Below are 27,675 nucleotides of genomic sequence, written 5' to 3' on the forward strand. Positions count from 1 at the left end.
AAGATATTTCAAGCTATCCGTTGCCACTTTTAATGTTTACTGTCAAACTAAACATAAAACAAAGGCAAACATACATTTTGTCTTTCAAAAGGACAATCTCTATGCTTTTAGCCAGCTAGCGATCAGGCTAACCAGGTAGCGATTGAATGAGCTAGCCAGCTAGCGACCGAATGAGCTAGCCAGCTAGCGACCGAACGAGCTCGCGACTGAACAAGCTAGCTCTCGCTTTCCATTCAACTAACTGGCTCATCCCTTACATCACAGGTGTCCAAGTTGAGGCCCGCGGGCCAAATCCGGCCCGCCACCTCATTTTATTCGGCCCGCGAAAGCGAATCAAGTCTAACTGTCATTATTTTTTACTTTAAATTCGAAAACTAGTTATTTATTACTTTTTTTTGTGCGTTCTGTATGTAATATTTGCAGGAGATTAATCATTCTAATGGCTTCCCCAAATTCATAACGGCCCCCCCTGAGAGGAAACCGTAACTACTATGTGGCCCGTGGCAAAAAAAATGACTTTCATGCCCCCCATCGATCTAATGGATGCGTCACGCTTGACGAAAACGATTCGCAGCTCGTTTGCTGTCGCTCCGTGTTCCCGTTACCAGCTGGGGGGGTGATATTTATTTTCCCAGCCATCTGCATTTGATTCATGAAGCCAAAAAAAGGCCTCATGTGCTTTTGAGTTGTTTGTATTTTTTTTTTCTAATTAATCTAAATAAATCTCTCCGTCACTTTTAATCACTCCTTGGGGGGGTCGGGCGGGTGGGCCGCACTTCCCCTTTAATGAACACGGGGGGGGGGGGGGGTGCCCACAAGCGCACTGCAATCCATCTCAAAATGGTCGCCGCCGTGCGAGATGGATTGTGTACGTTTAGTCGAAGAAAGTCGCCATTAGAAGGTGAATACGCAATTAGCGCCTCTGTCTCTTTATTTCAAAATAATAATAATCATCATCATCATCATAATACATTTCATTTGTAAGCACCTTTCAAAACTCTCAAGGTCACTGTACAGTCACGGGATATTTTTTTTTTTTTTGCGGGTGAGCAGCGGCAGCCACACGCGCTAACCCGGAAGTAACTCAAATAGATAGAAAGCTAGCTAATATATTAGCTAATAGCTAGCCGGCTCGATAATTAGCCAGATAGATAGCTAATAGCTAGCTATATAGCTAATACATAGCCTGCATATTAGGGCGATCTTTCTTATTCTTATTTTTGATATAAGCAAAAAAAACTAAATAACGAATAGAGTAGTTACGCAGTAGATTGCTGTGCGAGTGTGTGAAATGCTTGCTGGCTAAAATTGTAGTACGCGTTGCGTTGCCAGGCGTAGAATTGTGTTTTTGACGTCAATTCTTGTTTGTATTTAATGTCTTCATATGCTGAAGCCAGCTGTTAAATATCGATGGCTCGGATCCATGTGGCGCCAGTTTAAAAAACAAAATGGAGGTGAAGGTCGAACTTCCTGGAAGACAGGATGTACACGCTGGGAGCAAAATGGGCACCACGCTGATCTGGAAGGCAAACGACAAACGGGCAAAGGTGCTTGCACGCTTCATCGCAGCTCCTGTTCAGAGAGAAACAAATGAAAATACAGCTAACATCCAACTTACGACCAACTCGACTTACGACCACGACCTCCAGACCCTATTTTTTAAAAGTTTAATTTTACGCCTGGCACTGCAACACACTAGCAGACTGACAACGCGTACGACAATTTTGGCCAGCCAGCAAGCATCTCACGCTGGCACAGCAATCGACCGTGTGATGGCACCACAGGGGGCGGAGTTTGCCAGTCATTTAGCCTCCGAGTCTCTATTCAACATTTTGAATAGATTTCAACTTACGACCATTTTGACTTACGACCGCTTGGTCGGAACGGAACTCGGTTGTAAATCGGATGTTACCTGTAAAAAAAAAAACAACAACTAAAAATAAAATTAAAAAAAAGAATACGTAGTTTCCAAATTTGAAGTTAAATTATGGTGGTTGACATACAACGATTTGGACTTTCGCAAGCATGCTTTAAATTTCACAGGCTTTGCTTTCGCGGGCCGAATAAAACGATGTGGCGGGCCAGATTCGGCCCTCAGGCCTTGACTTGGACACCTATGATGTCAGGGATGAGCCAGCGAGCTGAATGGAAAGTGAGAGCTAGCTAGCGCATTGCAGATACATGGCCGAGCAGCAGGTGAGATTTTCACAATAAAGCGGCCAAAATGTTAAAAAAGCAAAGCTAGCTATATAGCTGTCTATCTATTAGCCAGCGTTCACTCAACTCAATAACTCAAATAGATCAAAAGCTAGCTCGCAGCTAGCTTTTGATGCTGATCTATTAGCTAGCTAGCTAGCTTTCTATTTGAGTTATTGTGACTGTAAATACTGTGACTGTAAAGTGACCTTGAGAGTTTTGAAAGGCGCTTATAAATGAAATGTATGATGATGATTATTATTATTAAAACGAGATGAGCACATGATGTGGTTTATTTGCGGCATGAAGAACCGGAAGAGGGCGGCGTACAACAGCGAAAACGGCCGTTCAGGTCGACGCTGAGCGGCTGACGACGTGATGACGCACAGCTGCTTGCGTCGCCGAAGCAGGTGCGCTAATGGTAGAGACGTCATCCCACCGCGACGAAAAGTGCTGACGCGGCCAAAATGTCTTCTCATCACAACAAATTACTAACGACGTACGTCGAAAGAACAACAACAAGAGTCCAACTCCACATTAAGCCTCAAAGTCCAAAGTAGAAACGGAGATAATGGCTTTTCAAGGACGAATTTGGAAGGTGGTCTTCGGAAAAGACTCCATTCAAACGGAGCTTCCGGTTGTCTCCAGGACAGGAAGACTCAGAAGACAGGAGGACATGAGGACAGGAGGTTCTCACAAAGGTAAGGAGCGACTGGGCCTTTTAATACATTTAAAAAGAAACGAAAACTTCTTCCAAATAACTCCAAAACGAGTCAGTTAAGGGATGCTAAAGTATAGCATTTTTGGTTTTCTCCGGTTTTGTTGTTCTTTTTGAGACAGTATTGATGCTATTTTTTCCTCCATTTTTGTTGTTGATTTTTTAGACGGTTTAAATTTTTTTGTGCAGTTTTGGTCTTGTTGTCGATGCTGTTTTTTCTCTATTTTTATGTGATTTTTGTTGTTTAAACGTGTAATTTTTCCTCCATTTTGTTGTTGTTTCGACAGTTCTGCTACTTTTTTTTGTAGTTTTGGTCGTGTTATTTTGAGACTGTTTTACTATTTTTCCGCTGTTTTCTTCTTGAGAGCATTATTTGTCTACAATTTTATTGTTTAGATAGCATTGCTATTTTACTTTTTTAGCTTTCCTATTTTTCATTAGTTGTTGTTTTTTTAGACAATGTTGATGCTATTTTTCTCCATTTTGTTGTTGATTTTTTAGACGTTTTAAAATTTTTTGTGCAGTTTTGGTCTTGTTGTCGATGCTGTTTTTTCTCTATTTTTATGTGATTTTTGTTGTTTAAACGTGTAATTTTTCCTCCATTTTGTTGTTGTTTCGACAGTTCTGCTACTTTTTTTTTAGTTTTGGTCGTGTTATTTTGAGACTGTTTTGCTATTTTTCCGCTGTTTTGCTCTTGAGACAGCATTATTTTTCTACAATTTTATTGTTTAGATAGCGTTGCTATTTTACTTTATTTTGTCGTTGCTTAGACAGCTTTCCTATTTTTCATTAGTTGTTGTTTTTGAGACAATGTTGATGCTATTTTTCTCCATTTTGTTGTTGTTTTTTTAGACGGTTTAAATTTTTTTGTGCAGTTTTGGTCTTGTTGTCGATGCTGTTTTTTCTCTATTTTTATGTGATTTTTGTTGTTTAAACGTGCAATTTTTCCTCCATTTTGTTGTTGTTTCGACAGTTCTGCTACTTTTTTTTGTAGTTCTGGTCGTGTTATTTTGAGACTGTTTTGCTATTTTTTCCGCTGTTTTGTTCTTGAGACAGCATTATTTTTCTACAATTTTATTGTTTAGATAGCATTGCTATTTTACTATTTTACTTTTTTAGCTTTCCTATTTTTCATTAGTTGTTGTTTTTGAGACAATGTTGATGCTATTTTTCTCCAGTTTGTTGTTGTTGTTTTTTTAGACAATTTTCCTACTTTTTTGTCTTGTTATTTTTGAGAGCGTTTTGCTATTTTTCAGCTGTTTTGTTCTTGTTATAATTTTTTTAGACTGTGTTGCTATTTTTCACCCATTTTTTTTTTTTTTTTTGTCGTTGTTTAAACCACGTTGCTATTTTTACACGCGGCAGGAATTCCGTGTTAGCCGTTCGGGTGATCCCACCAAATGTTTGTCGTGCGAGACGACACCAAATCTGTAGCAGGTCAACAAATCACTTTTCATCTCTTCAAGTGTCATTTGTCCTGGTCAGCAATAGTCCTCGGGGGGGGGGGGGGGGGGGGGGGGGGCTGTCTCTTCCCTTCATCTGGTAGGTTAGCAAGCGCTGTTGTTTTGCATTATGTTAGTGAGAAGTGGGGGGGGGGGGGCATGTGTGTTGGGTGCGGTGCCTTCTGGGTGCTTATTTAATAGAACAGTGTTGAAGGTCAGCTCAGCGCTAAGGATAGGAAGACATCTTGGCTAATTAGCTCTCCCGCAGAGAGCCCCCCCCCCCCTCCCTCCCCCGGCAAGCTGTCACCCGCGTTTCGGATTTCTCATCCCTCCATTTTGAATTGTCGATGGCAACATTTTTATGATGTTTAAAAAAAAAAAGTATCCTATCTATGTCGTCAGCTCAGTTACGGATTGATGGCGGTTTGCGTACAGCGGCGGGGATTCCATCCCTGTTGCTTAGCAACGCTGCCCATCGCAAATAATATCGCTGTGGGAGACGGCTAAAATCATATCTTACTTTGGAGATGTACTCATAGTGCCATGTTTTGATGATGGAGCTCGAGATCCAACCCCCCCCCCCATTTAATCAATCTCTTCCCGCTTTAGCATCGTTAAAAAGCGGCGCGCGATAGCATCTGCGGCTTTTTACCTGTGATGGGAAAGCAAATTATTGCTGTTGGCAGGTCGGCGGTGCAACCATAGCTCCAAGGTCTCTTCTAACCCCCCCCCCCCCCCTGACCTGACTGTCACAGCAGATGTTCTTTTTTTTATTGCCCCCCCCCTTCCCCATGCTACCTTTTACGCCCGCGGCAATGCAGAAATGCGATTTAGCTTGAACGTAATGTCACCTTTGACGCCAATTCCGACTGCCTTCTGGCACGTTGGGGGAGGGGTTATTGGCACCCTGTAAACAACTTGATTTGACAGAATTGACCCCCGCCAACACCAGTACGTGAAAACCTCCCACCGGTACAAGTACAAGATCGTCACACAAAAGCCACAATTAATACTAATAATAATCATCATCATAATCATAATACATAAACATGCACGTGATGAGAGGTCAAAAGGTCAGGCCTGCAGCCCAAAAAAAAAATGACTGACAACCATGGTCTAAGACCACAAAAAAGACCACATTCAAACTGGTCCAATGACAAGTTTTCATTTTAAAATAGTTTAATTTCATAAACGATACCTAAATTGACATACAAGGTCAGGATAGAAAATGACAAAAAATATAGAAAGAAAGGGCGGAGAAATAAACAAAAAAAGAAAATGGCAGGACTCTCAATCGAGTGCACGTTGACGATTTGGACTCCGAAAAGGAAGCAGAGCATATTTGGGATTCGTCACATGACCCGTTGACGAATATCCGACGTGAAGGAAAATTTGGATTTTGAACCGGCGACCAATCCCAAGCGATCATGTCCATATGTGCTTTTTTTTTAATAATAATAATAATGTGAAGACATTATAAGAAATAATCGATGTCAAGGTTTCTTCAGCCGTCATCTGTACTTCGTTGAAGGTGTCGGACGTTTCGCTTCTCATCCAAGAAGCTTCGTCAGCGAACTAAAAATTTTGCTGGTAGCCCGAACAGTCCCTACAGATATAAGAAATAATCGTTCAACTCAAATAAGATGCAATCATTCAAACAAAAAAAAAAAAAGCATTTTGGTCCCTCGTTTAAATGAAACTAGAAAAGGTTTAAATACAAGAATAGCTTCCCTGTTTTTTTTTAATTGGACACAACATGGAAGACCTTTCAGCGGTGTCCCGCCTGGCGTCATCGGGCAACACTTAGCTAAATATGGCAAAAAACATTGTGCAAGACTGAATAAATACACCATTTGTGCAATTGTGTGCGTGCAGAATGGAGAGATATATTTTTTTTCAAAATTGGAGGCAGTGCCGCTATGCCTGAGACAAACTGTGCAAATGCTACCGCCATCGTTGCTACAAGACAGAACTACGACTGTCCTGTCACTTTTTTTTGGGAGGGGAGGGGTTAAAAGGGAAGCGGCAAAAAAAAATAATAATAATACAAATTTAAAAAGGCGTCCGTTTGTCCATCTGTGGCAAAAAAAAAAAAAAAAAAAAAAGTTGGTCAAATATGGCAGTTTGCGCATCCGGCGGCCATTTTGTGTCTCTTGGATGAGTCGCTTAGGATGTCACCAGCGAGTAGACCATACTGAAAAACACACACAAAAAAGAAACAAACGATAGTGAGTCGACCATTTTTTTTAAATGTATTTTATTTTCAGTCTTTTGGCCTTTTATATTTTTCATTTTTCTAACCCCCAAAATGAATTTAAAAAAACAAAACAAAAAAAAAAAAGAAAATACAGCCATATCGGCGGCCATTTTGGAGACAACTGGTGCCTCATAATGTTTCGATAGCGATCTCCCATACTTGTCAACGTATACATTTTCCTCATATTTTATACATTTTTAATATCATTTCAAATATTGTACGGCATACTACAACTTTAATACGGAAATAAAATTGTGAATGGATCTTCTTAAGAGCATTTTCGCTCAAATCCAGTTGGTCTCAATTGCTGCTAGCTAACGACAATGCTGCCGCCGGTTGCTAGCAAAAGTCATCCTCAATCGTGTATACATACAGGTCACATCCGACTTACGACCAGTTCGACTTACGACCGCCCGTACTTCCGACCACGACCTCCAGGCCCTATTTTTAAAAATGTTAACTCGACGCCAAGCACCGCAATGCGCTAGCAGGCCGGCAACGTGTAGCATAATTTTGGCATACCAGCCAGCATCTCACTCTCGCACAGCAATCGACCGCGTGATGGCACCAGACGGTGGGAGTTTGCGTGTCATTTCGCCTCCGACTCTCTACTCCACATTTTGAATGGATTTCAACTTACGACCATTTCGACTTACGACCATTGGAACTCTGTCGTAAATTGGATGTTATCTGTATAGATTATTTTTTTTATCGCTACCTACAGTCGTATCGATAAAAGCATAACGTGCGCGGTAAGCTAGCTGTCTACATTTACGCTCATGTTAGCGTTTTTTTCACGCTTTTTTTCAAAGAATGTGCGGCGTACTACAACTTTTATACGGGAATTGTAATCATTAGCCATTAGCTGAGCTTGACAAGTACATCATCGACGTTGACGAAAATCCAAAATAAACGAAAATCTAATATGAATATGTTATTTATTATAACGTGAAAAGAAAAATGGAGGAAAATGCAACTTCCACGCCGCTACGGAATGAAGCGACAGATGTCGCTCATTTCACGTCCCGTTAGCTTTCGACGCATCTGCCAAGCAAATCAGGCCCGCTTGATTTGAGAGCGTGCGATTAGACTATGAAGGACCGATTTATTTATTTTGGGTGTGTGTGAAAAATATTCATCCGATAAATGTGCACGTCAAAAAAAATGAATAAAAAGAAGCAAATGAATTGCAACGGCCCCCAATAACAGGCATGCATAGCGTAGAAAATTGCTTGGGAGGTGAGGGGGGGGGGGGGTGAAGTGAAGAGCAGCATGTTCCTATGACAGAAACAACAGAAAATTAAGTCACATGATGGCTTCAGATCCATTTCATCGTTTCGGCTATTTTGGTCTGGATGAAGAAATTGGCGGAGGGAACGCAAGCGGCGAATGTTTCCGGAAAGATCACCGCTATTTCACAAAATTGACGACCCCTGACCCCCAATATGTGGAAAAACTCCCACTGGCACAAGTACAAGATCGTCACAAAAGCCACAGCAGCGCAATGTCAAAAATAGATAAATAAACACATTTAAAGCAAATTATAGTGACCACAAGAAGTAAGAATAAAAAAAATGTGTGCGAAATTAAAAATAATTACATTAATAATAATAATAATAATAATAGTAACAACAATTGAATAAATAATAATTAATTTAAATCACATAAATGCTGTTAAAAATAATTTAATATAATGATGATAAAATCACGTAAGCGTTGTTAAAAATAATTGAATGAATAATAATAAATACAATAAATAATGTAAGTGCCGGTAAAAAAAAAAATAATAAATAAAATAAATCACATAAGCGCTGTTAAAAAATTTAATAAATAATAACTAAAATAAATCACATAAGCACTGTTACAAATAATTGAATAAAAATAATACATTTTGAAAAATCACATATGCACTGTTGAAAATAATTGAATAAATAATAATAAATGAAATAAATCACATAAGCACTGTTAAAAATAATTGAATAAATTATAATAAATAAAATAAATCGTAAGTGCTGTTAAAAAAATGAATACATAAAACTCAATAAAATAAATCACGTAGGCGCTGTTAAAAATCATAGAATAAATAATAATAAATACAATAAATCACATAGGCACTGTTCAAAATCATAGAATAAATAATAATAATAAATAAAATAAATCACGTAAGCGCCGTTAAAAACAATTGAATAAATAGTGATCAATAAAATAAATTGCATAAGCGCTGTTAAAAAATAATTGTATACATCATAATAATAAATGTTAAAATAAATCCCATAAGCGCTGTATAGCGAGAAGCCACACATCCACAGACTGGTCAGAACTTGAAGGTACACAATCTACGTAGAACCATGGGGGACTTGGGGGGCTGGGGGGGGGGCTATTTGGTCATGCAAATCTAGAGCTTGTCGATTGAATATGCAAATTTTTTTGAAAAATTGTTTAAAATCCACATTTTGGAGTCATCTGATAAGGTTGACAAGGTACCTCCCACTGTGACCAGTAAATGGAGCGCACAGGTGTCCAAGTCAAGGCCCGGGGGCCAAAAGTGGCCCATCGCATCATTTTATTCGGCCCGCCAAAGCAAATCAAACATGTCAAATTTCATCATGGTTGCTAAAGTACCAGCTAAAATGTCAAATTGTCACATGTCAACCACCATAACAGTCATTCATTTTTTTCATTTCAAATTTAAGAAGAAACCATAACTCCAATTTGGCCGCCGGCAAAAAAATGACTTTGACACCTGCGATGTAGCACATAAAACGCTAAAAGTACTCGTTGGCGACATACGTGAAAGAAGCGTGTAGGCAAAAAAAAAAGTGTGCGTGAGGAGAAGGTGAAAAAAATGTAAGTCTGGTACCTGTTTCGCACGCGTTATTAGAGGGAAATTTCCAGGTTCCACACACTGCGGCCCCCGCATGACATGAAACAAGATCGGCAGGGTGGGAGGGGGATAATCAATGACGTCGCTTGGACACAGACCCCCCCCCCCCCCCCTTTGAGAAACGGCTTCTTTCGTCATCGAACGTTAGCATCGACGGTGGTCTGATATCACCCCCATTAAACAAGCCCCTCCCCCTTCGGAGACTCACCAATAGAGATAGTAGAAGAAGGAGAGGACGAAGAAGGACAACTTGCACCAGGCCTCCTTCAGGCAGAACTTGAGCGTGTCGCCGTTCATGACGGACGCCGGGTCGTAGCTTAGCTCCTTGCTATCCGTCGGGGAATGGAAGTACCGACTGCGGGGGGGCATAAAGAACACAATAGGGGGTCATCAACGCTTCGGCCTCTGAGGGATGGAATTGAGAGCCCATTTTAGTAGTCAGGTTTACATAACGACATTCGTTCGGATTGGTCGCTAACGATTTGGGATTGGACGCCAATGATGGAGGGGGGGGGGGTGCACTCGCATGTGTGCGACGTGTGAATTTGGCTCGATCACTCACATGGTTTATCTTCTGGCTGACTGTCCAAGCTTCCAGCTGCTCCTGCGTCTCTGCTAACACCCCCCCCGCCCCCTTCATTTTCCAGCCTTCACATCTCTCGGCTGCACGGGGAAGCAGCATCTGTCGCCAGAAGGCATCTGGCGTGGTTTCCGATTCATGAAACGAGCATGATTCGTCTCCCCCCCCCCCAACCATATTTTTATGTATTTATTTATTTTTGAAACAAGAACCGGCTGAGCTCAAAGCCATCAAGTTGCTGGCATTCCGCATCTGGGGGTGGGGGGGGGGGGGGTAACACGAGTTTTAACGGTCACCTAATTTCCGCTTGATGCCTTTGTGGGGGGCGGGGGGCTCTGCAATTGTAACATCTATAGATATATACAGGCAACATCCGACTTACAACCGAGTTCCGTTACGACCAAACGGTCGGAAGTCAAAATGGTTGTAAGTCGAAATACAACGACAGTAAAGTGTCGTTATATGGATATTCTCGGGAGTGGGAAAAAATATCGATCTAACCGGACTATCGATATATCCGATCCTGCGGCATGTAAATTTTCTCCTTGCGTTCATAGAAATAGTATCATAATAAGCAGTACTATCCATATAACCGATATCGATATAACCAGACTTTACTGTATTTGAGTTATTTCGGGTTGAGTGAACGCTGGTGCACGTGGCTGCCGCTGCTCACCCACAGAAAAACTGATCCTGTTACTGTTACCTGTTACCTTGAGAGTTTTGAAAGGCGCTTAGAAATGAAATGGATTATTATTATTATTATTATTATTATTATTAGTATTAGTATTATTAGTAGTAGTAGTAGTAGTAGTAGTAGTACATTCAAAATGTTGAATAGAGAAGCGTAGGCTAATTGACTCGCAAACCCCTCCCCCTCTGGTGTCATCACACGGTCGATTGCTGTGCGAGTGTGAGATGCTGACTGGCTGGCCAAAATTGTTGTACGCGTTGCAGGCCTGTTAGCATGTTGCGATGCCAGGCGTAGAATTGTAAGTTAAAAAATAGGGCCTGGAAGTCGTGGTCGTAAGTACGGGTGGTCGTAAGTCGAACTGGTCGTAAGTCGGATGTCACCTGTGTATCTGCGAGTGTGCATTCATGTGAGCAACATGGCTAACCCCTCCCCCCCTAACAAGTGTATAGTATCTTTCCACACATGCAATGATACATTGAAACTAATGAAGCGGCCATTTTTGTTTTATAACAATAACAAAAAAAATGACCCAAAACATTTTTTGACAGTTCTTCCTCTTTTTTTTGGGGTTAATAGACCCCCGCCCCCCCCTGAGTCAGATCAATAACATCATGTAAAATACATGCCCCCCCCCCTTGTCACTCAAAAACGTCATTAGTCACGTCAACCTAAGCGCCACCCGCCGCCATATTGAAAAAGGGCGAAATATGTATTTATATCTTTTTAGGGTGGGGGGGGGGGGGTGACATGGACATTCACCTCCAGGTATTGTAGAAGAGGAGGGGTGCGTTGAGGCCCACCGTCAGCCATTCTTGAGCGCAAAGGAACATGATGCAGAAGAGAACGTGGATGGAATACTCCGGTAGCACCAACTGCAAAAAAGACAAAATGGACGCACGTGGAATGCGCAACAAAATGAATGAGTCACCCCTGAGACCCCCCCCCCCCCCACCACCACCCCAAAGCTGTATATCAGCCCCCCCCCCCCACCCGACACTCGTTTGTATGCTACACGTCATTGCATCGTCAGCGCCTTTGACACCAACACCATGAGCAAGGCGGGGGGTCAAAGGTCACCGAAAAAAAAAAAAACAGATACTCATCCCGCTTTTGATGATTAATCGCTATTTTTTTCTTACATTTATGATAATCAATTTCTGTGTTTCTAATAATATAGTTCGACTATAGTGACCCCCCCCCCCCCCACACCTCGCTTACATGATGTCGTTGTGTTCCGGCTGCATTATTCAAATGGCTGCACACCTTTCTAAAAGCATTTCCTCTGAAAAGCTCCTCATCAGCAGGGGGTCTGGAGGGGGGGGGGGGGGATGCCATTAAGGCAAAAGTTGAATTATTTATAGCTTGCATGTATTGCATTGTATTTTGGATAGCCGCCCTCAAACTGTGAGCGATTTATGGCCACCAATGAAACTCTTTGGAAAGGAAGTGGCTATCTAGAAGCTCTCTTTTATTTTGAAAATCTCCCAAATCTTACTCTAAAAGTAAAGTAATAATAATTATAATAATACATTTCATTTATAAGCGCCTTTCAAAACTCTCAAGGACACCTTACAGTGACAGGATGATTTATTTTATTTTTTTGCGGGTGAGCAGCGGCAGCACAGCTAATGGATAGTAAATAGATAGCAAGTGGCGCTTTTTAAACTTTTTTTAAACATCCGCAACTGACTGAAAAGTCATAAATCATCATCACACATCACAAAAATAACGAAGACGGAGCACAATATTCCGAAAACGAGGATGTGGTGTGGAGGCGACTCACCTTCCTCAGGAGGTTGCAGATCCTCTCGATGTTTCGCAACCTCTCCCTCTGGAAGACGACAAAAGCAACAATCAATAAATACACAATTAAATACATCAATAAATAGATAATTACATAAATAGATACATACAAAAAGACAGTATTTTCTGCACCTTCAAACAAATGACATATTGAAAAATGTTTCCATACATAAGGTGCACCGCATTATAAGGGGCACTTTCAATGAATGCACATTTTAAAATATTTTCCATACATAAGGCGCACCGTATTATGAGGCGCATGGTCAGCTTTTGAAAACAATGTTTACTTTTAGGTGCAGAAAATACGGTAGATTAATTGATAAATACATATATGAATAAAAACATAAATACATACAGAAATAAATAAATACATACAGAAATACATACAGAAAAACATACATTTTTTGCTTGGGTGCTGATAGAGCTGTGGTCAGACCTCTGTGAATGTTTTTTGCCTTCCTCGGGGGGGGGGCACCATTTGCCATTTGTACATCCGCCCCCATTTCAAGCTCAGATAACTCCAGACCCATTCAAATTAGGAATTAACTCTTTTTTTTTCTGATGAAAGAAGAAAGTCTAAGGTTTCTAAAGCTGCATTTAATGTTGATGTAGTCCTAAAAGTCAATATTTTGCGGGACAATGACAAAAACCCTGGCACTGGAGTGGACACATTTTTGCAAATACTTAAACTTAAATACTGAAAACATTGGGGCGAGCGAGCGTTATGAATAATGCGTCTATTTTTCCGCTGCTCCGATTCGGCGTCCAAAGCTTCCGGAGCGCTCGCCAAAGTGCTGACGGGAGCGGGTGGCGCCCTTTCACTTTAGCTTTTAACGTCATCATCAAATATTCAAGGCGTTCCCATCGCGCCGCATTCTGGGTTTTCCCCGGCGGCGGCGTCGCTTCTGAAGAACGTCGCTCGCGTGCGCAACTTTGGTTTCTGTTGTTGAAAGTAAAGCGTCGCCATTGTTGTTCTGGATGCTTCTCACCAGCTGCTAGTTGTCAATAAAGTTGGATTAAAAAAAAAAAAAAAAACTCGACTTACGACCACCCATACTTACGACCATGACCTCCAGACCCTATTTAAAAAAAAATAATTCTACGCCTGGCTACGCAACGTATGTTTTCCCCATATTTCATGTTTTTTTTTTTAATAATTTCAAATAATGTACAGCGTACTACAACTTTAATACGAAATAAAATATGAATCGATCTTTTAAAGACCATTATGACTCCAATCCAGTTGCTGCTAGCTAACAACAATGCTGGTTGCTAGCAAAAGTCATCCTCAATCGTGTGTATATACAGGTCACATCCAACTTACAACCAGCTCAACTTATGACCACCCATACTTAAGACCATGACCTCCGGACCCTATTTAAAAAAAAAAATAATTCTACGCCTGGCATCGCAACGCGCTAGCAGATTGGCAACGCGTAGGACAATTTTGGCCAGCCAGCCAGCATCTCACGCTCGCACAGCAATCGACCGCGTGATGGCACCAGATGGGGGGTGTTTGCTATTCAGTGTGTTCATCTTTTAAAAATAAATCTGTGTTTTGCAGCTAATAGCGAATAGCATTATAACAAAATATTACAATTTTTTTTTTTAATCAAATCAAGAACCAACCGCATGGAGTGGATTCCCTTGATCGATGGGCACCTTGAAGTCAGTCTGGAGCTCATCAAAAGCTGTGATCTGACAAAGGAAGCACAAATACGACTTGGTGATTGGCGGATGAAAAACAAAATTAGTTATTCATTCATTCACTCATTTATTTATTTATTCGTCTGTTTTTATTCATTAATTCACCCGTGTATTTATTTATTTGTCTATTTATTTATTTATAATAATAATTATAATAATAATAAGACATTTCATTTTCCACCTATTTATTCATTCATCCGTTTATTTATTTATTTGTCTGTTTATTTGTTTTTTATGTAATCAAGTATTTATTTATTTATTTATTTATTTATTCACCCACTCATTTAATTATATATTTATTTATACATTCATTTATTTATGTATTTATTATTCATCCGTGTATTTATTTATTCGTTTTATTTATTCAGCCATTTACTCATTTATTTCTTTTTTTGTCTATTTATTTTTGTATTTATTTATTCACCCATGTATTTATTTATTTATAATAATAATGATACATTTCATTTTCCCACCTATTTATGCATTCACCCATTTATTTATTTATTTATTTATTTATTTACTTATTTTATTTATTTGTCCATTGATGAATTTTTTATTCACGTATGTATTCACCCATTTATGTATTTATTCACTCTTTTATTTATTTATGTATTTATTATTCACCCATTTATTTATTTATTTATTTATTTATTTATTTATTTATTTATGCCTTCATTTATTTATTCATTCACCCATGTATTTATTTATGTGGTAATTATAAATAAAAAAATATAAATAAATAAATGTATTTATGTATGTATTTATTAAACAGCTGAGGTTTGCTCCGATCCCGATGATTTCCCTCGATTCCGTAACTGTGGGGGGTCTTTTTGCGATGTTATTACCCGGCGGATGCCAAGCGTGATCCGGGTTCATTGCCTGATGCCGTTGCGGCGTGAGGCAGCCCGGCGGCCGTCCTCATGCCTGATAAGATTACGTTGCGCCGTGATCATGAGTACACATGGCTGCGTAGCGGCTAGGGTGTAAGTAGGGGAGGGCGTTTCCATTTTTATTGATTGACTCCATCGCAGAGCAAAAGCAAGATACACCCGAGATGCGCGCAAATGTCATTTATTCTTTTTTAGTCTTATCTTTCTCACAGGCTATCTCACTAGCTATATATCTTACTAGCTATCTCGCTATCTATCTTGCTAGCTATCTCGCCAGTTATCTCACTAGCTATCTTGCTAGCTATCTCACTAGCTATCTCGCTAGCTATCCCGCCAGCTATCTTGCTAGCTATCTTGCTAGCTATCTCGCCAGTTATCTCACTAGCTATCTTGCTAGCTATCTCACTAGCTATCTCGCTAGCTATCCCGCCAGCTATCTTGCTAGCTATCTTGCGAGCTATCTATCTAGCTAGCTATCTATTTGCTTATGAACCATGTATCCCTTGTTGTTTTATCATCACTCGACCGCTTTTTTTTTTTTTTCCTTCTCCGTGTGCAGCTCGATCTGGTTCCGTTGCTTGCGCGTCTTACGTGGCGCTGCGAGAGCGAATCTTTCTGCTGCCTTAAGCAGAAAACACAATTGAGCGCCTGGCCTCGCAAACCATTGTTGGAGCGTCCACATGCCCCAAACGAAAGAACACGCGTGTTGCTTCGCTGGACACGCTACCATCGTTTTTAAAGAGCTTCAAAATAGCATTATCATTTTGGACGTCATTTTTTTTTTGTGCCCACGGTTATCAATAATTCACCACGTCTCGGCCGCGATTGACTTTGGAGTCATCCGATCCTCCATTCAGCGTCTCCAGTTGGTCCGTAATGCTGCTATTTGCCTTTTGACCTGCAACCATTTGCAAAATTGGGACCATATGAGTCTGATTCTTATTTAACAAGCTCCATAACCGTTACTGCCATTCCCAAATTTGTTTGGGTTTTGTTTTTTCTTGCAAGGCTGCCGATAAAGCAGCAGTCAGACCTCTGGCAATGTTTTTTTACTTTCCATGATTTACCCTTTGTACCTTTTTATATTTATTTGCTATCTATTAGCTAGCTATCTAGCTATCATCATATCATATAGCCATCTATGCATCATAATCACGCAATCAAGTCACTCCGATCACGCTGCTGCAGGACGAATAATATTGATTGATTGATTTGGAGTATTGTAATAATAATCATACTAGTGCAGCGTGTTCTACCGGAAACAAATTCCTTGTGTGTCCTACATACTTGGCAATAAAGATGATTCTGATTCTGATTCTGATTCTGATAATTAGTTTTATTTATTATTTATTTATTTAATTATTTATTCACCCATTTATTTATAATAATAATCACAATCATAAGCACAATCGTAATTAATCATAATCATAATCATAATTAATCATAATCATAATAATAATGATTGATTTGGAATATTGTAAATAAATATTAATCATAATAATTATTATTTATTTAATTAGTTATTTTTTCACCCATTTATTTATAATGGGTGATATAATATACGACTACTACTACTACTACTACTACTAATAATAATCATCATCATAATAATCATAATTAATTATAATAATAATAATAATAATACTAATGATTGATTTGGAATATTGTAAATAAATAATAATCATAATAATTATTATTTATTTATTTAATTATTTATTTATTCACCCATTTATTTATAATGGGTGATATATAATACTAATACTACTACTAATAATAATAATAACAATAAAAAATAAAAAATAATAATAATCACAATCATAATCATAATCATAATCGTAATAATATAATCATAATCATAACAATAATCATAATAATTAACAATCATAATAGCGCATGGTAACCGCATCACCATTGCAGCAATTGGGACAAAAAAAGGGGAAGAGGGGTTGTGGGTTTGGGTAGGGGGGGGGGCTATTATTTCTGCAACAGCGAGATCCATGACAGACTGAAATTGATTGATTGATTGATTGATTGATTTATCGGCCGATGTCAATGAATTGTGAGACCCCCCCCCCCAAAAAAAAAAAAAAAATAATAATCCAAAGTACTTACGTGCCATATTGCGAAGAAGATAAGCGACACGCACAGAACCAGAGATAGCATATAGCAAAAGGCAGCAAAAGTAAACATCGTTGGCAAAGGGAAACGACGGGTAATTCCCCAGGAAAAGGCGCGCTCCCATTTAGAGGGCGCAACCAAAAAAAATGGGGGGGGGGGGGGTCTGTAGTGAACAATAAAGTTGTCACTCTGCCACGAGAAGGCGAGGTGAGACCACTACCTTGACTTCACCCATGCTAGGCGGAAAATGAAGGGGGGTAAAAAAAGAAACCCCCACACGGCTGCGCGTTCACGCGCGTTCACGCGATGTTGCGCCTCAAAATTCCGAACCGGTTCGAAATCCGGTCCACTCGGCACCTTCTGCTCCGCCGTTTTGGCTGTAAAGCAAAACGGGGACGTCTGATAGGGGGAGGGGGGCGAACCGTTTAGGGGGGGGGGGGGCGCAAGCACGTCATACGCGCGCGAGCAAGCGCGCGAACAGGTGGATGGAGAACAGCAAGAGCCCGGGCGCGCGCACGCGTCCCGTGTACGCGCGCTGGAAAATGGGGGGTTCATTTCCCCCTCTTGTTTGGGTGGGGGATTATCCCCGCCCACCCCCTTTTTTTAAACGGCATTTCTTTATTGAATGACGATTGATTTTCATTCCGATTTAACGTGACAAGATGATTGATCGCGATTGACATTGCAAGGATTTGGGGGATCGATCCGTTTTTTTCTGGGGGGGGGGGTGTCATTTTGATCAGACGAATATGACAAGTTTCGTCCAATAAGTGTTGGAATCGTGCCCAACGTGACCAAGCGACGAGAGATCGATATATGATATTTGTATGGGTGACTAGTGACCTCTAGTGGTAGTTGTTGTGTATTGAACATGTCTCGAGGAAGCCTCAAGACAACTTGCTAATAATAATCATAATAATGATGATAATAATAATGATCATAATAATAACAATAATGATGATAGTAATAATAATACCAATAATAATAATAATAATAATAATAATAATACATTCTGGACCAGCTGGAGACCCATTATGGAGGATTTGTTGACTCAAGTAAAAAAAAGTAATAATATTAATTAAATAATTAATTAATTAATTAATTATATTTATGAGGGCCTTTCAAAACTCTCAAGGACACTTTACAGTCACATGCTATATTTCTTTCTGCGTGTGAGCAGCGATAGACAGACGCGCCGTTAGGTCAACCCGGAAGTAACATCACCACACTATATCAACCCGGAAGTAAAACACACGCACCACGAACTGAAATGCTTTAAATCGCATTCTATCTTTTTTTAAATCCTAAAATAAACCTTAGCAACGTGAATACTTTATCTGCCTAGCTAGGATGAATGTCTAGTTTAATTATTTGTATTTATTGATCGGATTTGTTGTATTTGCTTCTCGCCGTCAGAGAACAGGCAGCCTGTTGTAATTCACTCTCTGGCCGCTAGATAGCAGCATTTCTTTACATTAATATGGCGCAGGCTTCGTCCCTCGGCGTAACTTGAACTTGAAATGAGTGTCAACAAATACGTACATGTATTTGTACTGCGCGTTTTATTCACGCGGTGGGCGATCGGCCTTTTAATTTTTGTATCATACAATAAGAGGCGAGAACGCGGAGTGAATAGTTCGTGTAACTACGCATGCGCGGGGACCACAAAGCGTTGCCAAAGCAACCACGTCGTCACGTGACACGAGGCACGGACGTCACGGCAATATAAAAAGTGCTTGTGTGTTTCAAAGGAGATAAAATGCTCCGAAATGCTGCATTGCGTTGTGTCTTGAGGCCTTTGGGGCACCCAAGCAAAAGTGAAATGATGCTACTTTCATATGCTACAATGATGTCAACGCTAAAAAAATAATTGCTGAAAATAAAACTAAAATACAGTGATACCTCTGTTTTCGACCTTTTCAGAAAGCTGTTCGAAAACCGATTTGTTCAAAAACCGAAACAGCACTTTCCATTCAAATCAATGTAAAAATTTTTAATCCGTTCAGTCTAGAAAACAACTTTTTAACTATTTCACAGCATAAACTGGATAAAGACTTAATAATAGAGCAGGTCACGTGTAAAATTCCATAAAAACAAACTGTAATGTTTTATTTTCATTAATTTTTAACATCAACATTAAGATCTGCATAAAAAGCTCTCTATCTGTCTGCCACGGGGCGTGTTGGCACCTATCCCAGCTGTCTTTGGGCAATCACAGGGCAAACTAACTTTTCAAACCATCATCTGCTAGCTTTAAAATCATACTGTTCAGGAGATCTTAACCAAATATGTCTGCATTTTTGGGTCAGGAAGTGACATATAAGGAAGCGGAGGGTAGTCGAGTGATGCATTCAGATGCACTCAGTTTGGTTGAGAACCAAATTTCGGTTGTATAAAAAATAGGACATTTTTGGAAACCGAGGTTTGACTGTGTTTCCCTTATGCTGCATTTCAGTACCATTTGAGGGTGGATGGAATTGCGGTACCAGTGCACTTTTGTAACCTCTGTGTGACTCCAACAGCATTGTCGTTGTACGCAAGGTGACGCACTATAGAGAACTCCATTAGGGTTCCCAAAGGAGAGCCTCCTGCTGAGAAATCTCTTTTTGCTCAGTCACAGTCACCTTCTCCACTACGGAAATGAAGTACACAGAGGCGTTGTTGCTTTTTTTTTTTTGCTTTTATTTTGAAACAAGTCAGAATTTCAGGTCAGCACGGTCAAACTACACTAACTATTGTTGTTATTCAAAATGGTCAGACTAGCGCATCAAAAGCAGTGCCACGTTGACCAATTAGCGACAAGCTTTGCAATTAGCAAGAATAGCGCCAGTTAAAATGCTAACGTCCCCGGTTTCTCAAGAAAAGCGTCTTGCATGGTTTTCCGATCTGATACTCAAGACTACTACGTTCTAACTACGGTTGCTTCCGTTTGCAGACTTTGACGCGCTGAGAGGCCGTAAAAATAACCGCGGGAAGATGAAAGAGGTTGCGAGGATAAAAATGGATCACAGAAGAAATGCCTCGAAATCCCAGAAATAGAAAAAGAGGAAAAAAGGGACGATCAGAGAGGCTGGTTTGCGCAGCCAGCGCCTTGTCGCGTTTCTACAATTTGGTCGTACTGCGGAGTAAACGGCGAGCTCATTAGCTATTCGAGGCACGACGGCTTTTTATTCCTCTCTGTCTTTCCATGACCAGAATTGTTTCCACAGCTCGACTAGCACACACGCACACACACACACGAGAGATGCATATGTAGACCGTATAGAAGCCTTTAGAATGAAAAACTAGACAAGTGAGGACCGAACAAAAAGCCCTCACTTGTCAAAAATGTGCTCGCCACATGTATAAAATCATATTGGTCCTCACAAGAATAGTCATACAAACACACAAACACACAAGATGCATATGAAGACCATCTAGAAGCCTTTAGAATGAAAAACTAGACAAGTGGGGACGGACCAAAAGGTCCTCACTTGTCAAAAATGTCCTCGCCACATGTATGAAACCATATTGGTCCTCACAAGAATTGTGATACAAACACATACACACGAGAGTAGCACACGAAGACAGTCTAGAAGCCTTTAGAATGGAAAAACTAGACAAGCGAGGACCGACCAAAAGGTCCTCACTTGTCAAAAATGTCCTCACCGCATGTATAAAATCATATCGGTCCTCACAAGAATAGTCATACAAACACACACACACGAGAGATGCATATGTAGACTGTCTAGAAGCCTTTAGAATGGAAAAACTAGACAAGTGGGGACCGACTAAAAGGTCCTCACTTGTCAAAAATGTCCTCACCGCATGTATAAAATCATATCGGTCCTCACAAGAATATTCATACAAACACACACACTCACACGCTGCTTTCTTTTTTCATGTAATCACAGTCTTGCATATTAAACAAGCACTTCCTTTCCTTATTTTGATTGACACCACCCCCTCCCCCGGTTTAAATCTTTAAAATTGATCTCCAAACTAATGTATTTAGTTTTGGGCTTTTTTGACAACATCTGTTTTTATGCTTTTTCTACCGTGCATTTTTCTATTCCCGAGAGCACAGGAAATTAGATTGTCTTGCACACCCCCCCCCCCGTTTTTCCTCCCCCACGCTTCGACCGTATCTGCAGCCAGCACGCACCCCCTCGCTAAAAAAAAAGGGCTTTCCCGGCCGGCCGGCTCAGGCGTTTCGTTTTCTCTCTCTGCTGCTGACGCAGCGTGACCGAGATGATGCTTTTAAGTCCAAGATGGCTGCCTCCAGTTGTCTTTTATTTATTTATTTGATTTTATTTCAGCCTCTCTGTGCTTTTTCTGACGATGAGAGGAGGGGGCGGGAGAAGTAGCGACGATTTAAAATTAATGACCCTTGAGGAAGAACAATGTTCTTTTTCCGAGCTGCATCTGTTGTGGAAAGAACCGCCCACCTCCAGTTTAATCACGTGAATCCTGAACATGCTGATGTCAATCTATTAGCTAGATGGTGAATAGCTAGATAGCAAATAGCTAGATAGCGAATAGCTAGATAGCGAATACCTAGCTAGCGAATAGCTAGCTATTTGCTATCTATTGGCTGGCTAGCAATCTAGCTGCGTGGCTATGAGCTATCTATTGGCTATCTGTTGGCTGGCTGTCTGTTTGCTATCTATTAGCTAGCTGGCGATCTATCTGGATGGGTATTAGCTATCTATTAGCTAGCTAGCTAGATTTCTATCTGTTTGAGTTACTTTCGGGTTGAGTAAATGCTGGCGCGTGTGGCTGCCGCTGCTCACCCACAGAAAAACATATCTTGTGACTGTAAAGTGACCTTGAGAGTTTTGAAAGGCTCCACAAAAAAACCCGCACAAGCCATCTGCACACTTGATGCAAAAAGCTATTAACCCAGCTAAACAGAACACAATTGATGAGGAACTAGGTAAAATTATAGCAGAGAAAGCATCTCCAAGCGATCATTCCTCAAAATGGTGAATGAAGAAGGCTACGTTCCTCATCAAGTGTTTAATGCTGATGAAACCGGCCACTCCATTCCATCAAGCCATCAATGACCATCACAAAGGTAAATAAAACGACTTTATTATACCGTACAGTTTATTTCTTTAATGATAACACCATAGCACATTTATAATACATAAAATAAGGTATATTTTGTGTCGTTTTAAGGCTTATAAAATTAGAAAGTTATATTTTATGGGGACCTGGGAACGAATTATTCTCATTTTAATGGTTTCCTATGGGAAATTAATTTTTGGGATACACACTTTTTGCCTTAAACACTCTGTCTGGGAACCAACAAAGTTCCTAAGCTAAGGCATCACTGTATTGGCTCAGCGGCACTCAGGAGTGCAAAGCAAGCCTGGTTGCAAATAAATAATTGACCGCAGTCCCAGTCCATATAAATGTCTCCATAACTTACTTTCAACCCGACAGACGTAGCCCAGAATCTTGAAATGTAACCCCCCCCCCCCATTCCTACTTCTAATCTTATTTTAAAGCAATAATTTTTGTCTCTGTGAGTTGTAGTTGAGTTGTAAAAAATAAGCAAAAACCGACCGGATTGCACTTGTTTCAATGGAAACGGGTCAACGGACACGCTTGCTAGCTAGCGCTGCCCATCGAAGCACTCGAGCTTGACGTGATGAAGCGTTTTTCCTCTCAGTGGCTCTCGGCGACGAGTGCCTCTTGTTCACCTGAGCCCAAAAGTGGAAACAAATCACCTCTTTGTCCTCTCGGCTCATTTACTTAAGTGTGTGCGGGGGAAGGCAGCTCCTTTTTTAAAAACGTTTCACGTGTCTGGATGACACGAACAATGTATTTTTTTGGTAATACAAAATATAAGACGGAAGAATATAAGATAGGTGTGAAAATCAAGGCTAGCTTGTGAACTTGTGAAATGCTATGCTCATCTATCGAGCTAGCTAGCTAGCAGGCTAGCTAGCGAACGAGCTTGCTAGCAGGCTAGGAAGGTGAACAATGTTTTTTTTTAATACAAAAGTCTCGGCAGAATACATGACAGATGATAAGCTAGCTAATTTTATGCTCGTCTATCAAGCTAGCAGACTAGCTAACGATTGAGCTAGCTAACGAGCGAGTTTGCTAGCAGGCTAGCAAGGTGAACAATGTTTTTTTTTTAAATACAAAGTTCTCAGCAGAATCTAAGACGCGTGTCAAAGTCAATACTAGCTTGTGACCTTGTGAAATTCTATGCTCATCTATCGAGCTAGCGAGCAAGCTAGCTAGCGATCGAGCTTGCTAACAGGCTAGCTAGTGATCGAGCTAGCTAGCAGGCTAGATAGCGATCAAACTACCTAGAAGACCATTTATAATAATAATAATAATAATAATAATACGTCATTTCTAATCGCCTTTCAAAACTCTCAAGGTCACTTTACAGTCACAGGCGAAGTTTTCCCGTGGGTGAGCAGCGGCAGCCACACACACCAGCATTCTAATGGCTTCTCCAAATTCATAACGTAACTACAATGTTGGAATTCACTGTTTGTCCTTGAACGCATCAGAGCTACAGATCGTGCGCATTTACATCCATTCGACTTTAATGAGGACGCAAGATGGCGGACGAGTGCTTATTTGGGCTACTCGTCTTTTGACTTTGGAGCGAAGACAACCCGCTGACCACCAGCGACGGAGGCAATAAAACGAGAACGAGAGGTGACGCAAATCAGCGGCTGTCATCTCGCCCAGACCTCTCGTATGAAGATGGAGACGGTTGGCCCGGGCGGGCCACCCGCGAGGTCATCTGAAGGAGAAAAGGGCAATCTTGCCAGCCGCTTTGGCAAAAGCTCATCATGCCTCGGCAGGACCACTCCTCGTTAGATAGATATCGATTTTGCTATTTTGAGGAGACTGCGGATCGTGTCCTCAACGCGTAGATTAAATACATTAGAGTGGAAGCAGCGGCGCTGAGCCTCCGGAGGCTTTTGTCTCTTTTGAAGCAGGGCTGGGTTGGCGCCGTGATTGGATTGGATTGGATTAGCCTTTATTAGCCTCGCAGTGGAGACATTGACATTTCACAGCAGCAAAATTATGAATGGAAAGGAAAAGAAGAAGTAGAGAAACACAGCGAATCAGTCAGTGTACTCAATCATCATCACCATCATCAATATCATCATCATCATCATCAAAAAATACAAATAATAATAATAATAATAATAATAATAATAATAATAGTTAGTTATTCCGTGCTCATCTATCAAGCTAGCTAGCTCACGAACTAGCTCGATCGCTAGCTAGTCTTAGATTGGATGTAGCTTTATTGGTGTCGCAGTGGAGAAATTTACATTTCACAGCAGCAAAGTGAAGAAAGGAAAGAAAGAAGTAGAAAAATAAAATACAGGAGCTGCTGTAAAGGCAGCCACTCTCGCCGCGCCATCTTGAAGTCAAAACAACAACAAAAAAAACTGCATAACAAATAATGACAGACAGTCATTCGATCTTAAGCACTTTCTGCAGTTGTAGATGAAAGAAGAGAGGATCCAAACATCTTTTTCACCAGTGGATCAGGGACGTCACAGTGAAATGTGTACGTCTGCTACAAGCGAATTGTTGAACGCAAACACAAAGCCGTAGCATCCATTGACAAAAAGATATTGTCACATATACCTCCTATCCCACGTAAATCCGCTTCAATTCCAAGCCGCAACCAGTTCCAACAGCACCAACCTTTCCGCTGAACAAAGCGAGGCAGTGAAAATAGCGCCAAAAAAGCACAATGGCGCCCAGAGCTCTCCAGCCATGACAGTTAAATAGCACCAACGTTCTTCCCTCATCAAAAACGGTGCTGGCATATTCGTGCTGCCGAAAAGGCGTAACCGCTTAACAGACTGAAATTTGAAATTCTTCATACAATCTAGCCAATTTTTTGACCAAAAACCAAAGCGATGTTTGAGGTCATTTTAGGTCACTGGATGATGTTTACCGATGAAACGGCCACGTGCCCTTTGACCCTTCGACATCAAGCTATGATGCCGCGTTGAAGCTTTGATGCTTTGCGTCACCGACGCGTAGCTTTCAAAACAAAACAAACTCAATCCAAAAGTGAAAGGGGACATAAATGTCTCATTTACAAAATCGTGACTGATATCGATTCACCTTCTTCAACCGGTGAGCTCTTTGTTTACTTTATGATGTATCGTTAAATACGCCCAAAAAAAATGATATTAATATACAGGTAACATCCGACTTACGACCGAGTTCCGTTCCGACCAAACGGTCGTAAGTCAAAATGGTTTTAAGTCGAAATACATTCAAAATGTTGAATAGAGCTATCTATTTGCTATCTATTCGCTAGCTAGCTAGCTATTTGCTATTTATTCTGTAACTAGCTAGCTATCTATTAGTTATCTATTAGCTAGATAGCTAACTATTATTATTATTATTATTATTATTATTATTATTATTATTATTATTATTATTATTATTATTAGAGACTCTGAAGCCACAATTGTGCATTGCGGTGCCAGGCATAGAATTAAAATTTTAATAATAGGGTCTGGAGGTCGTGGTCGTAAGTATGGGTGGTCGTAAGTTGAGCTGGTCATAAGTCGGATGCCACCTGTCTACTGTTTTGTTTTCTATGGTAGCCACCTTGTTTTTAATGTTTTTTAAGTCGTCGCGCTTTGGTATTTGTATCAATCTCCTACGAGTCTTTTTGGGTCCTGACGATCTTGATTTTTGCGCAGGCAATGGCGAAGGACGCCTTGGCGGAGGCGGGCTGCTATTTCGACGAACTCAATAAGCTGCGAGCGCTCGAACCGGACGTTAGCCAAAAGACGGCCGAGCTGAAGGAAGACTGCAAAGATTTTTTGGACAAAATCGTGCAGTTTTTGAAGATCATCGGAGGTCTGATGGACCTGGTGGACGCTTTGGCCAACGAGACGGAGAAAGAAAAGCTGAAGGCCCTCGGCACCAGAAATTTGCTCAAGTTTGTGGCCAAGCAACGGGAGGCCCAACAGCAGCAACTTTCCGCCCTGATCGCCGAGAAGACACTGCAACTCAAGCGCTATCGGATCGAGTACGAAACCCTCGCCAAAGTGGAGGCGGAGCAAAACGACTTTATCAACCAGTACATTTTGCAAAAGTGACAAAGGCGGGCAGGTGCTATCTATACGCTAGTTTCTATTAGCTTTCGATTAGCTATCTATTTGCTATCTATTAGCTAACTGGCCGGCTATCTATTAGTTATATTGCTAGTTGTCTAGCTAGCTCGCTAGCTGTCTAGCTGGCTATCTATTAGCTAGCTAGCTTTCTATGTATTTGAGTTACTTCTGGATTGAGTGAACGCTGGCACGTGTGGCTGCCGCTGCTCACTCACAGAAAAACCTCTGTGACTGATAAGTGACCTTGAACGTTTTGAAAGGCGCTTATAAATTCAATGTATCATAATAATAATAATTATAATTTATAGCTAATAACTACATGTATAGCTAGATATACAGCTAATTATCTAATAGCTAGCTAGATAGCTAATATATAGCCAGCTAGATAGCCAGCTAGACAACTAGCTATATGGCTGGCTAGCTAGCTATCTATTTGCTAACTATTCACTATATATTTGCTATCTAACTAGCTAGCTGGCTACCTAGCTAGCCATCTATTTTCTATCTATTCATTATCTTACTAGCTAGCTAGCTATTAGTTATCTATTAGCTATCTAGCTAACTATCTATTTGAGTTATTCCGGGTTGAGTGAATTCTGACGCGGTGTGGCTGCCGCTGCTCACCCACAGAAAAACTTCATCCTGTAACTGTAAAGTGACGTGACAGTTTTGAAAGGCGCTAAGAAATGAAATGTATTGTTTTTATAATAGATAGCTAGCTAGGTAGCCAGCTAGATAGCAATAAGTGGTACACATTAGTGACGGCTATCTTAAATTGTTGTTATAGTACGCGTATCAATTATTAAACCATTGCTTATGTAGTTTTTTTTTAAGGGGGAGGGGCTTGTAAATCAAAATCTCCAATTTAGCTAAAGTGCAATCTAATTCAAAAACAGGATCTGGGTGTCCAAACTCTGGCCCGAGGGCCATTTGCGTCCTTACCATTTGCAATTGATGACGCAGTTCATACTGAAAAGAAACAGTTGGTGGTGGGGAGGGAGGGAGGGGGGAGGGGGGCTCGCGTCACATGGTCTGTGCAGCTCCAATCGTCAGGAGGGGGTGGGCTAGCTTAAATCACCAGATCCTCTCCGTCGGCCATTTTTTGCCCCCACTCCCCCTCGCAATTAAGCACGTCCATCATTCCGCGCACATGCACGTTCGCTGTGCGCAACCGCAACATTATCCCCGAATCCCACCCCCCCCCCCCCCGTGGCCCCGCCCCCCCCGGCTCACGCACAATGGGAATGCCCGGAAAGCAGCCGCGACGGGATTA

At 40.8% G+C, this 27,675-nt stretch overlaps 2 protein-coding genes across 5 annotated transcripts; one reads left to right on the plus strand and one right to left on the minus strand.

Annotated features, from left to right (window-relative positions):
* Positions 1 to 2,657: 2,657 nt before the first annotated feature.
* LOC148883473 (intraflagellar transport protein 20 homolog) lies at positions 2,658 to 27,660 on the plus strand. 2 transcript variants are annotated; one of them, XM_089022388.1, is made up of 2 exons: positions 2,658 to 2,897; positions 25,986 to 27,660. In XM_089022388.1, the coding sequence occupies exon 2, from the start codon at positions 25,989 to 25,991 to the stop codon at positions 26,385 to 26,387; it is 399 nt and encodes a 132-aa protein (XP_088878514.1). In that variant the 5' UTR covers positions 2,658 to 2,897; positions 25,986 to 25,988; the 3' UTR covers positions 26,388 to 27,660. The 2 variants fall into 2 exon arrangements, with proteins under 2 accessions (XP_088878514.1, XP_088878515.1); XM_089022389.1 differs by lacking the exon at positions 2,658 to 2,897 and adding an exon at positions 24,562 to 24,826.
* On the minus strand, positions 5,560 to 17,694 carry cnih3 (cornichon family AMPA receptor auxiliary protein 3). Of its 3 annotated transcripts, XM_089021878.1 has the most exons (7): positions 17,284 to 17,694; positions 14,204 to 14,272; positions 12,555 to 12,602; positions 11,531 to 11,643; positions 9,706 to 9,852; positions 9,474 to 9,518; positions 5,560 to 6,550 (listed from the first exon to the last, which is right to left on the minus strand). In XM_089021878.1, the coding sequence occupies exons 1-6, from the start codon at positions 17,359 to 17,361 to the stop codon at positions 9,491 to 9,493; spliced, it is 483 nt and encodes a 160-aa protein (XP_088878004.1). In that variant the 5' UTR covers positions 17,362 to 17,694; the 3' UTR covers positions 5,560 to 6,550; positions 9,474 to 9,490. The 3 variants fall into 3 exon arrangements, with proteins under 3 accessions (XP_088878004.1, XP_088878003.1, XP_088878005.1); XM_089021877.1 differs by lacking the exon at positions 9,474 to 9,518 and having other exon boundaries at positions 5,560 to 5,962; XM_089021879.1 differs by lacking the exon at positions 9,474 to 9,518.
* Positions 27,661 to 27,675: the final 15 nt, after the last annotated feature.

The sequence above is a fragment of the Hippocampus bargibanti genome, linkage group LG19 (assembly GCF_051943395.1).
Source record: "Hippocampus bargibanti isolate YZ-2025 linkage group LG19, ASM5194339v1, whole genome shotgun sequence".
Lineage (NCBI taxonomy): Eukaryota > Metazoa > Chordata > Actinopteri > Syngnathiformes > Syngnathidae > Hippocampus > Hippocampus bargibanti.